This window comes from Vombatus ursinus, unplaced genomic scaffold (assembly GCF_900497805.2).
Source record: "Vombatus ursinus unplaced genomic scaffold, bare-nosed wombat genome assembly UNPS02014799.1, whole genome shotgun sequence".
Classification (NCBI taxonomy): Eukaryota; Metazoa; Chordata; class Mammalia; order Diprotodontia; family Vombatidae; genus Vombatus; species Vombatus ursinus.
This window is the reverse complement of record NW_020954577.1, coordinates 140,141-153,759: the sequence shown is the minus strand read 5'-3', so window position 1 is coordinate 153,759 and position 13,619 is coordinate 140,141. Positions and strand designations below refer to the sequence as shown.

At 39.4% G+C, this 13,619-nt stretch overlaps 1 protein-coding gene across 1 annotated transcript in view; it reads left to right on the top strand.

The window, feature by feature from the left end:
* Positions 1 to 13,619, top strand: part of LOC114050654 (acidic amino acid decarboxylase GADL1) — a 166,738-nt gene that overhangs the window by 40,179 nt on the left and 112,940 nt on the right. The window contains exons 9-10 of the mRNA XM_027872501.1: positions 5,500 to 5,564; positions 5,864 to 5,945. Coding sequence (XP_027728302.1) covers positions 5,500 to 5,564; positions 5,864 to 5,945 — 147 coding nt within the window. The remainder of the gene's footprint in view (positions 1 to 5,499; positions 5,565 to 5,863; positions 5,946 to 13,619) is intronic.

Here is a 13,619-nt window from a genome sequence, read left to right as displayed (position 1 = left end):
AGAATCAATAAAAATCTCTAATGTCTTCACGAAGAGAGGTTGAATGTTTTAAAGAAGCTGCCTCATTTTGAGAACAGTAAAATAAACTTAACTTTGGAGTTAGCAGAACTTTTTTTCTTATGATCTTTAATTGCACAAAATTAAAATCCCATTGCTTCTTCTCACCTCCTCTGCTTCTTTCTCCTCTTCCTCCTCCTCCTTTTCTTTCTTCACTGGGCATAGCACCTGGCACATCGTAAGCACATGAGAAGGTCTTGTTGAATTGATTTTTATATTACAATCAATGAAAACATGTATTACTCTCCTGCAATGTCTCAGGCACATTAGTGGGGATATAAAGACAAAAATGAAATGATGCCTGTCCTCAAGGTATCTGTATTTTACTAGAGGACACAGCTTGTTCACATATAAGGACATACAAGCTATTGTATGCCAGATGGTGCCTGCAGTGGATAGAGCGCTGAGCCTGGAATCAGGAAGACTCATCTTCATGAGTTCAAATCTGGCCTCAGACAGATTTATGTGACCCTGGGCAAGTCACTTAACCCTGTTTGCCTTAGTTTTCTCATCTATATAATAAGCTGGAGAAAAAAATGGCAAACCACTTCATTACCTTTGCCAAGAAAACTCCAAATTGGGTTATGAAGAATTGGACATGACTGAAAAACAACAGCAACAACAACAAAAAGCTATTTAGTCTCTTTCTTCATTGGCATAAGGAATTTCCAATAAAGAAACTCCATGTACCAATGCAGATTGACACCTGTTTTTCAACTTATGGCCTTACAATGTAGATTGGGGGCACTGTGAGGTTAGTTATGTGACTTGCCCAAGGTCACACAGTTACTATGTGTCAGAAGTGGGACTTAAACCCATGTTTTCCTCACTGTGGAGTCAGCTCTCTGCTTCTTTTATTCAAAATATAGATTAAAATGGACACAAAATGTTGATAAAAAAGCTCATTTTGGGGGAGGAGACATTAGCAGACTTTGTCTGGTTACCTAAATGACCACCTCTCCTATTTTTCATTCAGCCAGTTTGATCACTGGCCAATGGGCCTCATGCTTCTGTCATGACTTTTTGAGACTATGGTTTGCACAGACTGACTGCCAGAATTCATTGAGGCACTAACCTGCCCTATCCCTTTCCTGAGATTGTCCATGGCCCAGCTGGCTATCATAGTCTCTGATGGGCTCCCTTTATTCCCAGAAGTTTCATACCTGAAGTACTGTACCTAAGAGGTGTATTTTAAGGATATTTTGTGATCTGTGGGAACCTGGGCACCCAGAAATGAGCAATTGCAGAAAAGCAAACCAAAACTGAAATATTTTCTCTGTGGGTTTGGTGGTTTATCATTTCTCAGCACATAATTTTAATACCTTAGTCTGAACCACGTTCCAACCCTCTAAGAAAAATCATTGTCATTGTTTCGAGGATAAAATGAGAAAATATCTGTAAAAGACTTTGCAAATCTTAAAACACCATGTAAGTGCTAATTATTATTATTATTATTAGTCATTAGGCTTGCTGAAGGGATTTCATTTTAAGAAATGGTCAAAACTCAATTAGAGCCAGGTCTGGTGGATAAGATGGAATGATTGAGCTAGGTAAATGCTATTTTGGATATATATAAAAGAAAAAAAAACCATCCATTTACATACAAAACCAGGACAATAAAGTAATGGGATAGATTTTTCTTTCATAAATTGGCTCAGAAGGCTCATACAGAATGTCCTAAAAGTTTTAGTGCCATTTTAGACTTCAATAGCTTAAGCCCACACCAAGAGTTTTGGGACACTCTGTATATGTGAATGGCTCATTAACTGGTCTATCGCATGCTTTAAACAAGTTCTTAGAATATTAAAGTTGGAAGGGACCTTAGAGATGACTTGGTCTACTATCCCTCCCTCCCACTTTTATACAAGGAACGACTGAGACTCAAAGAGATTCATAAATTGCCCAAAGGCACATACTAGGTTCGATTCCATTGAATTCAACCAGAATTTAGTAAATTGCCTACTGTGCGCCAACCTTCTAATCATAAGCCCAGAGTTCTTTCATTGCATCATCCTCCCTTCATAAAGATCACTTTATTAATGATCAGTGTTCTCACTGAATAGAAACAAAGGAAATGTGATTTCAGGATTAAATCTCGGTCTTAGAGTCTGTAAAAATTAATTGACCACATGAGACTTTGATGATCTTGACAGTGTTAGTCAACAGTTGTCTCCCAAGGGGTATTTTACTTATATTGGCTGAGGTTTGTTCTCTCTGAACTGACTGCACTGGGCATTAGAAATATTTAATGCATGGTTCATAAGATTATTATAACAAGAGGATGACATTTCAGAGAGCATGTCTATTGCTTTTCCCTGTCTCTCTCTCTCTTTTCTTATGGATTCACTGAGCTGCCATTTTCTTAGTAGTGGATAGATCATCCAATTTCTAAAGCAGAGTGAAAATACTATGAAAAGTTGGGGAAAAGCTAATATTCATATGGTCTATTTCTGTTGCCTCTTTTTTGTGGAAGTAAGAGTTTCTGGAAAAAAATAATTCTAACCAATCTTGAAATTCCTAGGATGACACTTAAAATAATGTGTGTGTGTGTTTGTGTGTGTGTGCGTGCACACACACGTATTCAATTAGACCTGGAATTTCATAGGTGTAGGGAATTACTAGTAAGGAAATTCCTTGTACCAAATAAGATGAAACACTGTTCTATGATTTATAGTCTTAGACACTTGAGAGTAAATGATCTGTCCTGGGTCACAAAGCTATTTTGGTTCAGTTGTGAGATTTGCACTCTGGGTTTTTGGACTCCAAGACTGGCTATCTTCACTATACAACACTACCTCTTATACAGTGCTTTAAACAGTATTTCAATTGATTCTGATAACTGAGTGAAAGGGATGCTATTTTTTATTCAGAAAGGTGAAGCAAATTGCTTAGGGTCCCAGAGCTATTAAGTGTCTAAGGTAGGATTCGAACCCATGGTTTCTTGACTCCAAATTTAGTATTCTGTCTGCTACATAATAAATGGTTACCCAGATAGTAAGTGTCTGAAGTAGGATTTTAATCTAGGTCTTCCTGATAGTAAATTCTGTACTCTATCCATTCTAGCCCACTGCCACTGTACTTATGGAATGTGGCCTGCTGTCTCTTTCCTATTTCCCATCTGTTGACCCACCCTTGTATGGTTGGGTACTCAGATAAAGACAGAGGAGTTTAAAGAGACCAGACAATTTTGTGGCTTCTTAGTTATTATCTCTCTGAAGATAGATTTATTTGGGGAAGGGACTGATCCTGGACATTTTCAATTTTCCCTACCACCTGTTCAGATGGGTGACTGGGCCATGATGTCACATTTTTATAGCGACTATTTCTTGGATTTTCACAATTTAACAAGCATTGATTTAGTGCCTGTTTCATGCCAAGAAAATGCAGAGATGAAAATGGCACAGTCCCAGTTCTCTAAGAACCATCAGTCTGATAGGGGGTTAGGCCAGGCCCATAATTAAGTAGATTATGACAGTGAAGGACAAAAAAAAAAAAAAAAACAGGTGACCAAAAAAAAAAAAAGAAATCTCACAAATATGAGAGCTTGTAAGACTATAAAATCCAAGTTCCTTCTTCTTAACATTTCCCTTCCAAAGAAATGGACTGCCAGCCCTGGGAGAACATTTGGGTATTTAATCTTTTCAAATTTCAAATCCTTACCTCTGTTCTATTTCTAAAAATTAACACTTTTTCCATGTGATTTTTAGATTATGCTTTTTATACCACAGACACTAATGTCCCCTTGAAATAAAAATCTTCTAAGCAAAACTATTTTTTAATTGCAAAACTAAAAATTTATCACCAACTTTGTCTGACAACATATGCATGATTCAGCACCCACCTTTTTTTCAACTAAAGATCTGCAGGATTTATTCTTTCTTCTTTAACTCTATAACTATAAACTTTGTTTAGGTCTGGGATTGTGACAACTGGCTCTTCCTTGGACTTTTTCAACTCTAAAACCATTCCTTAACTTTCCACTTCAATGTCATGGTTCGATTCCACACCCCACCTTTCATCTGTTGCTTCTGTATGAAAACAGCTCCAAGTGATATATTCTTTGCATTAAACATAGATCCTAGGTCCTGGTAGGGACTTAATGACTTTTTGTTGAATTGATTTGAATAAACCATTCCTGAAGAGCTATAGATGATCTAGAGATGGATGGGTGGATGGATGGATGGATGGATGGATGGATGGATGGATGGGGAGAAAGAGGAGAGAAAGAAAGGTGAATAGATAAAGAGGGAGAGAGAGAAAGGTGAATAGATAAAGAGATAGAGAGAGATAGATGTGTAGATAGAGATAGATGATAGATAGATAGATATATAGGCAGAGAGATAAGATAGAGAGATAGATGGATAGATGGAAAGATAGATGGATGATATGAAGCTGGAAGGAAACTTAGAGGTCATCTAATCCCAACTCCTCATTTGACAGAGGAGGAAAATAAGACCCAGAGAGGTTAAATGAGTTGCCCATAGTCACAAGTTGCAATTTCAGAGCCAGGATTCAAATAAAGGTTTGAGTCAAGATTCCAACTTTATCCAAATCTGGCTTTTTGGCAGTCTCTCAACATTCCATTTCAGAACCCCATTCACACTTGCTTCCAATTCTGCTTCCTTTGCTGCTGCTTCCTTTGTCCTACCCCTCTTTGAACTTATTCACTGTCCAATTTCATCCTTTATTTCCACTTTTAGCACTTCCTCAACCATTCCCACCCCATGATCTCCTTCCCTCATCCCTGCTCCAAGATGTCCCTTTTTTGTCATGTAATAGCTCTTAAAATCCTACTTCCTCCATGTCACTATTCTTGACTATTTGGATGCAAGGAAGTGATTTCCTACAAGTCTGTTCTGTCTAAAGGTAAATCTCCCTCTCACAAAACAATTATTTTAACCTTTGCCCATCATGCACATAATCTATGTCAGTTGTCAAACATTAGCACCACGTTTCTATATCAGATGCTCTCCAATAAAGTCCACACTCATGGTATCTACTTTGGATTGGAAACCTCCTGGAGACAGCGACTGTGTCTTTTTTTTCCTTTGATGCTTGGTACCAAGGCTTCAACTAAGCCATTTGTGTGATTTGTAGAATGTAAGATCCTTTATTACAGGAACAATTTCATTATTTGTCTTCATGTTCCCAACACCTAACAGTGCCTGGCACATAGTAGGTATTTAATAGACACTTGGTGATTGATTAGTTTGAGCATCAGAACACAGTAACTGGGTTTCCATTTATGAAGACATTTATTAAATGGGAATATGGCACTTGGTATACTTTTGGGGGGATGAACATTTATTTTGATAAAAACTGGGTACCCATTCCTAAATTGTCGTTTCAAATGAATCATGGATTACCAGTGATCACCTGATAGTGTACAAATGACATTGTTTTGGTTGACATAAACATCTCTATATATAAATATCTCAACAGGCATCTTGGGGTGGCTCAGCTTTGATGTCAAGGAAGCATCGCAAGCTTCTGCATGGCATCCACAGGTAAATGTAGTTTCCCAGTTCATGGTGGCACCTTCGCTCAGGAGGGACACCCCTCTGGATTTTGTGTTTTAACTAATGTGTTGATATAGGAGAAAACAAAACTTTTAGAAAGACAACCACCACCCCAAAGCAAGCAAGCAGACACAAAAATCAGCCCCACAGAAACAACAAAACACTCAGAACTCTAAATTAGATATTAATACTGTAAAATCTGCTCATGAGAACAATCTTTGGTGAATGGGAACTAATTGTGCTTTTCTCTGCCCCTTCCCTTCCCCTTCCTTTTCTCGCTCTCATAGGGCCGACTCAGTAGCCTGGAACCCACATAAGATGCTGATGGCTGGGATCCAATGTTGTGCTCTTCTTGTGAAAGACAGCTCGGTGAGTTTTCTTCTCTGGTCTTTTGGGGGTGGGGTGGGGAAGAGAGGCACAAGGAGTGGATCAGAATGGGCTGGAGGAACACAGCCAATTCAAAACACTAGGTTGGGACCAGCGTCTGGAGGTTCTAGAATAATGCCAGATAAAGGGTAGAAGTCAATACCTGTAGCCCCAAATAGAAAATGAGCCTGGCATCTTTGCTGAAGTCACTTCCGGCTTCGATTTAGATGAAACAGAGTCTGAACACCAGGATTTCTAGAGACAAGCTCTCTGGTGCTCTTTGGGCACACATTTAAAAGCTTGGTTTCAAATGTTACTGAGATTTGTTCCCCTTGAGCACATTTGGGAGTTAAGTTTTCTTTAAACTACTGCTCACTGTGAAAATGGAGCAGATGTTTGTGCGGCTTTAAACAGAATACTTAATATGCTTAGCTAAGCCTTAATAGCCCAGTTTAGTGAAAAGATATTATTTGAAGGTTGATCATTGGCCTGATTTATTGGGTGGCTCAAATGATGAATATTTAGATTGCCAATGGGTGTCAAGATCAGATCAGAAATTATTGGTAACAACTCTTGGGGGTGACCAGTTGATGGCTACTGGACAAGATGTTGGTGGAACTTCCTCTTTGTCTGAGAGGCAAAGAAAAATGAAATTATTCCCCATTCACCAGAAGCTGTTCTCATGAGCACATGTGTATCACCATGAAAATGAGACGAATCTATTTGGGAAACATTCCAGATGTTTATTTCTGAAAATGCTTTCATAGGTATGTAACATAGAATAAGAAATCTTCCTTTGACTTGGGTATAAATTTAAATTTTTCTCTGGGTTTCTCAGATGAAATGACTTCCTTTGGCAAGGCTCAATTCATTTCTGTTTGTATTTAAAATTAAAAGAACTTTAAGATTCCTGTTCCTGTCTTACATCTCTGGCATACATATGGATCTCCTGAGTCTGTGATAGGGACGTGCCAGTGATAGGTGGGGTCTGGTAAAATCGAGGAGAATTTATGGAAGAGACTCTACCCACATAGAAATGTGATGGAATATTATAAGAAATTACAAAAATGAGGAATTCAGAGAAACATAAGCAGACATGTCAGAAGTGAAGCAAGGTTAAGTAATTCATGTTAATTCAGTTTAAGGAACGTTTATGAAGTACCTATATATGCAAGACACAAAGACAAGACAATAATATATACAATGGCTACACAAACATTAACTAGAGGAGTGTTTTACAAGCAGTGACATGCTGATGAACCTTAATGAACAATCTCAGTCCTGGAGAACTGACAAAGAAAAATATTTTCCTCTTCTCAGTAGAGAGGTATGGGTGATGGATATGGAATGGGCTTTCCATCAGACATGGTCATTGTGTTGATCCAATTTTCTGAAATATTTCTTCTTTGTTAGAAGTAAAGGGTCAACGTAGGATCTGCCGAAGGGGGCTGCTGAGGGGACATGACTGGCATAAAAGTAAAAGGAATAATAAAAAAACTTACAAAAACAATACCATTCATATCAATCTAATGAACGTCCATTAAGTTCCTACTACATGCGACTTAGAAGCAGCTAGGTGGTGCAGTGGATAGAGCACTGAGCTTGGGATCAGAAAGACTTATCTTCATGAGTTCAAATCCAGCCTCAGACACTTATTTAGCTGTGTACCCCTGGACGAGTCACTTAACCCTGTTTGCCTCAGTTTCCTCATCTGTAAAATGAACTCGGGAATGAAATGGCAAACCACTCCAGTATCTCTGTGAAGAAAACCCCAAATAAAGTCACGAAGAGTCAGAAATGACTAAAATGACTGGACAATAACATGTGGTATCTTCTATGCTAAGTGAAGGGAACACAATGACAGAATGAAATAATGCTTGTCCTCAAAGGGTTTACATTCTGTTTTGGGGAAATAACATTTACTAAGTTCCTACAATGAGCCAAACACTGTGCTAGCTGACAAAAATACAAAGATGAAATGAAATTCATCCTGTTCTCAAGGAGCTCGTATTTTATTGAAAGGGGTATAGAGGTATATGTAACTTAGATACAATGTAGATAACAAGGTGCTTTTGTTGGAGAACACATAAGTAGATGAATGGCTCGATGGGATCATGAAAGGATCCATGGAGAAGATGGTGCTTGAGTCAAGTCTTGAAGGAAACGGGTGAAGGTGAAGGAGAAAATGCTTTCTAGGAACGGGGTGTCAGAGGAGAACCAATGCAAAGGCATGAAGCTGGGAGACGGAGTGCCATGTAGGAGGAACAATCAAAAGACTAATGTGGGTGATTCTGGGCAAGCCACTTATATGCTCTGTTCCTCAGTTTCCATAGAATGAGGGCATTGCACTCAATAGTCTGTAGAGTTCTTTCCTACTTTAAATCTTAATCTTGTGACAGTAGATTATGTGAAGAGGAGTCATGTCTAACAAGGCTTGAAGGGTAGGTTGGGTCCAGGTTGTGAAGGTCTTTAAATGCCAAAAATAGAAGTTCATATCTGAGCACAGAGGTAATAATGGAGTTGATTGAAGAGGGGAGTGCTATGGTTAGCACTGTGCTTTAGAAAGATCACCTTGACATCTGTATGGAGGATGAATGGGATGAGGGAAAGATGTATCAGGGAGCCCCATGAGGAGAGTATGGCAATAGCTCAGATGAGAAATGATGAGGGCCTAGACGTGAATGGGGAGAAGGAGGTGGATGGGAGAGATGCTGTGAAGGTAGAAATGAGGGACTTAGAAACTTGATTGCATATGTGGGATGCATGAGAGTAAGGAGTTAAGGATGACAGTCGGCAGGGAAGGATGGTGATACCTTGGACAGAAAGTGGGAAGTTGGGAAGCCGGTTGGTTTAGAGCAAGCCGGGGAGGGGCAATGAGTACTCTTTTGGCCATGTTGAGGTTGAGATACCTGTAGGGCATCCAGTTCAAAGCACAACTGAAAACAACTAAACAACAAAATAATGTAGCCTGAGACTGCATCAGCTTCAGTGGCTGCCACATCACTGTTAATTCATTTGAGCATGCTGTCCACTAAGAGCTCCAGATCCCTCTCGTTCATTGCCAACCTCAACACCTTCAGGTTTTAGGACTAAGATCATTCTTATAAGACTGTACCACTCTCCCATTTCCATCTTCTGTTTCTGCCCTTGCTGTCATCTTCTACTCATCTTGTTAAAATCCAAGTTGAATATGTTCCCTCAGTGTCCATATGAGTCTCTTTAGAGAGTTTCTAGCACCTAGTACAGTATCTTGCATATAGTAAAAAGCATTTGTTGAATCCAATTAAATCCCTGGCTGGGCTGGCTTCCTTTGAATGATTTTAGGCTATGGGAACCCACTTAGCCTTTTGAGACTCACTCATCCAAAGACTTGATTGCATGGAAGCCCGTGTCCCATTGGCCTCTGCTTTTCTATCATGACTTCTAAGATGGGGGTGGGGATTATGTCTTTCCATGGTTCCCCTTATTTTGACCTCAGTAGTCAATTCCCTTTCACTGGTGAGAATCAAGTCTAATATCTAAGTTCTATATGTTGTTTCTTTCACTTCTTAAAGGATGAAATTATCCTTAAGGCCAATCAAAATCTTGATGGTTACTCGGCATTTGGCAGAGCAAGCTCCAGCAGATGTCCAGATAATTTGAAAGTCCCTTGTTGCTACTATGTCATACCTCTATGACAGCCTTGCAATCTGCTTTCTGAATTCCTTGTATTGACTGCCTTCCATCCAAGTGGTCTGTTGTGCATTCCCACGATAGAATTGTTTGGATTTCTCCATCTGCTGATTTTGACCTAAATGTTTTCTTTCTTGCTTTCCCAATGTTCCTCACATAAGTATATTTTCTTACCCTACAATACCATTCTACCACTATCTTTAATTTTTTTTCCTGGTCTTCATTAAGGCAAGATCTTCCAGAGCCCTATTCTAGTCATGAATCCAATTTGAATTCCTGGCTTAGGTTATCTAGCTCAACACTCTTATTCCCCACAGTTTGTCTATTTCTGTCAACATATGTGGAGGCCATGGGTTTTATTGCTGGCTCTTTTTGTTATTTTCAAACTTGTGTCACCACTACCAGTCACCATGCTATCCATTTTTATAGGCACATAACAGATTTTTTTTCTCTTTTTCCTCCTCCCTTTTTGGCTCAAAGCTTTATTGGACAGATTTTAAGGACTCCAGGCAAATAAATTTTTAACCAACCCTCATAAGGTGGACTCCATCATTGGTCAAAAACTCTTTATTCTTATGTACTAAGATGTGGTCAAAAAATTCATATCTAGTCTTCTTTGGCCAGATGTTCACTTCTCAAATCTCTCTTTCTCTCCTGAAGCCCTGACCTTTGGTCAGTATAAGGAGGTGAAAATATTACCTGTACTTTTTTAGTCTTGTCTAGGACTTTCTCATCCCTAACGATCATTTCATTCTTCCTTCTGGCAGCATCATTGTCCAGATTTGAACTACCAAAGGTGTAGAGTGGTTGTCAGATTTGACAAGGCTTAGGAGTTTCTCCATTGTGTCTTGTATACTTATTCTGTAAAGACCACCCACCTCTTTATTAGTTATTTTAGATGCCAATGGGGAGTCACCAAACACCACTCATCTCTTCTTTCTCTGACCTTTACTCCTGATGCTCCCTGTAGCATGTGCTCCCTCCCCCCCTCTGTTTCTTGGAGCTCTAGTAGCTATTTTTTAAAAGCATAAAGTCCAACCCCCTCCACCATCCCTACAAACCCCTCACTTATACGTATCGAAAGAGCTTCACTGTCTGGAATTACCTCCCACTTACATCATATATATCATATTTAAATAGTCATTTTCATATAGTTCTCACCATTAGAATATGAGTTCTGTGATGGCAAGGACCATGTTTTGGCCTTTCTTTGTGTCTCAGTACAGTGCCTAGGACATAATCAGCACTTAATAAATGCTTGTTGACTGATGACTTACATCTAATACTTAGTTTCCTCTATTCTGTGGTCCCTCTCTCTTCTTCCTTTTTCACATTCTTCTTCCCTACCATCTACTAACACAGGGCAGGATTCTTTATTGCCTCTTCAATATCTCTATTTTCTCTCTCTTCTCTCTTTCTCTGTCTCTGTCTCTGTCTCCCTCTCTCTCTCCCTCTCTCTCTGTCCTTGTAGCTCTTCTATCTTTCCCCCAAAGAAAACATTCTTTCTGAGAACATAGAAAATGGAAAAATTTTCCTTCAGCCTTTTGTCTACTCTTCGAGGATGGAAACCAGCTTGAAGTTTTTGCACATGTGAAAATTGTTTGGTTGTAGTAGACAGGCAAACATCATGAACTTTCTCTAGATCGTTGCAAAATTCTCCTTGCCCTCTAAGCTCGCTGTACACAAGCTCCTCGGTCCTCTGTTGGTAGCTCTTGTGGCCAATTCCCTTGGCAAACCTTTATTACCTGTTGGCCATAACAGTTTGCTCTTGTGGCCTGAGTCTAGTAGCTCCTGAGTCAAGGGTTAATGGCTGTAGTTTCCTGTCTTTTCCCTGGGGATGAGGTGAGGTTACCTACATTTCTTTTGATTGTTAATTTGTAACTCTCTACTCAGTCCAATGCAAATAGGTTTTTATTCAAATGCACCTACCAGCAGCTTTCTACATTTATATTCTTCTTCCATCCTGTCCCAGGAACTGGGTATTAGAAGCCCCCTCCCACTCTTCTGCTGTCCAGCTGCTGTTGTCTGCTGTTGCATAGAATTATATAAACAAAAGCTTGGGAGTGACTTAGAGATCACCTAGTTCACCCCTCTTTGGAAACTGAAGCCTGAAGAGGTAAGGTAACTTGGCTAAGGTCCCATAGCTGGTTGTTGGCAGAACTGGTACCAGAGCTCAGATTTTTCTTGAGTCCAGTTGAATACACTCTCCATGTAGTCATATTTGTGTAATTTTATTACAGAAGTAGGTAAGGAAAAATGTGGATTCTTATACTCTGGTTTTAAAAAATCAACTTTACAAGCACAATAAGGGGAAAGAATGACTAGACAGTAGTTATTCTACAAATATGAGAGTTTTAGGGTACTTGATAGTCAGTATGAGTCAACAATGTGAGATGGTAGCTAAGAAAAGGAATATTACCTTGGGACGCATTCAGGGAACCACGGTGTCCAGGAGTACTTGACCCTGGTTGGACCCCATCTTGACTATTGTGTTTAATTCTAGGTACCACATGTTAGGAAGGCATTGCTAAGTTAGAAAGTATTCAGAGGAGAGCACCACGGAGTATCAAAAGCTTTGAGTTCATGGCACATGAGATCAGTTGATGGAATTGGAGATATTTAACCCAAAGAATAAAAGACTCAGAGGAATTATGGGGTTGTCTTCAAGTATCTGAAGAGCTGCCATTTAGAAGAAGGATTAGATTTGTTTACTTGGCCCTATAGGAAAAATCAAGAAGCAATGGGCAGAAGTTCCCAAGAGTCAAATTTAGGCTTGAAGGAAGAAAATATTTTTTAACAGTGAGAGGTTTTCCAAAGTGGGGTGGCCTGTATCTGGAGGTAGTAGAAGAAGACATCACAGGAGGCCTTCAATCCAAAGCTAGATGGCCATTCGTTGGTCATGTTATAGTCACTGCTCAGGCATAAGTTGGACCCAGTAGCCTCTGAAGTCCTTTCCAAATGGATTCTGTGATTCTGGTCTCAAGAATAAAAACTTAGAGCAAATTTCTGAGAATTGCTATGTTAAGAGGCAGTTAGAGTCAAAAAACCTCGGTTCAAATCTCAGCTTTGTCACTTACTTCCTGTGTGACCTTGAATAAATCACTTATCTTCTCTTAAGATCAGTTTCTGCCCCTGTAAAGTAAGGTGGTTGAATGAGGTGATCTCTAGGGTCCACTTAAGCACTATCTCTGTCATCCTTTCTTAAAAACATTATGTAATTACATGATAACTCAACTGAATGTTTAAAAGCTAATTGCCAGATCCTTGTAGTAATAATAATAGCATGTAAGCTCCTTGAGGACAGAGACTATCTCATTTTAGTCTTTGCATCTCCTGCACCTAGGATAGCACCTGCTACATAGCAAGCTCATTGCTTGATTTGTATTATCCCTTAATGTTTGTCAGGCTTTTCCCTCAAGGTGACTCTGTGAAGTAGGTTGTGCCAGCATTGGTATCCCAATTTGCAGATGAGGAAATTGAGGCTCAATAAGGTGACATGATGCTTTTGGTTTACTTTCACAGTCAGGATGGAGGAAGATGGAGGTATGGTAATCACTGTGCAAAGAATCTTGAAATTTCAAAAAGTCTGGGATTTGATAAAAAGACATTCTGATTAGAAATCAGGCTCTCCACCCAACTTCAATCTACCTTCCACATGGTTGCCAAAATGAGTTTCCTTAACTACAGACAACATTCATCCCCTACTTAATGAACACTGGTGGTTTTCTTGACTTCCTTTGTATTCAATATAATCTCCTCTGTTTGACTTTTAAAGCCTTTCTCAGCCTGGCCCCAACCAACCTTTCCAGCCTTATTAATACATCATTCCCCTTCCTATACTCTAGGTTCCATCTTTGCTGCCCTTTTCTCTTCTTCTTATGCTGTCTCTCCTATCTCTGTGTCTACAGTGGTCATGCCTCATTGTCTGGAATACCCTCCCTCATGGTATCTCTTTATTCCTTCAAGATGCAGCTCAAACATCACCTTCTACATGAAGACTTCCCC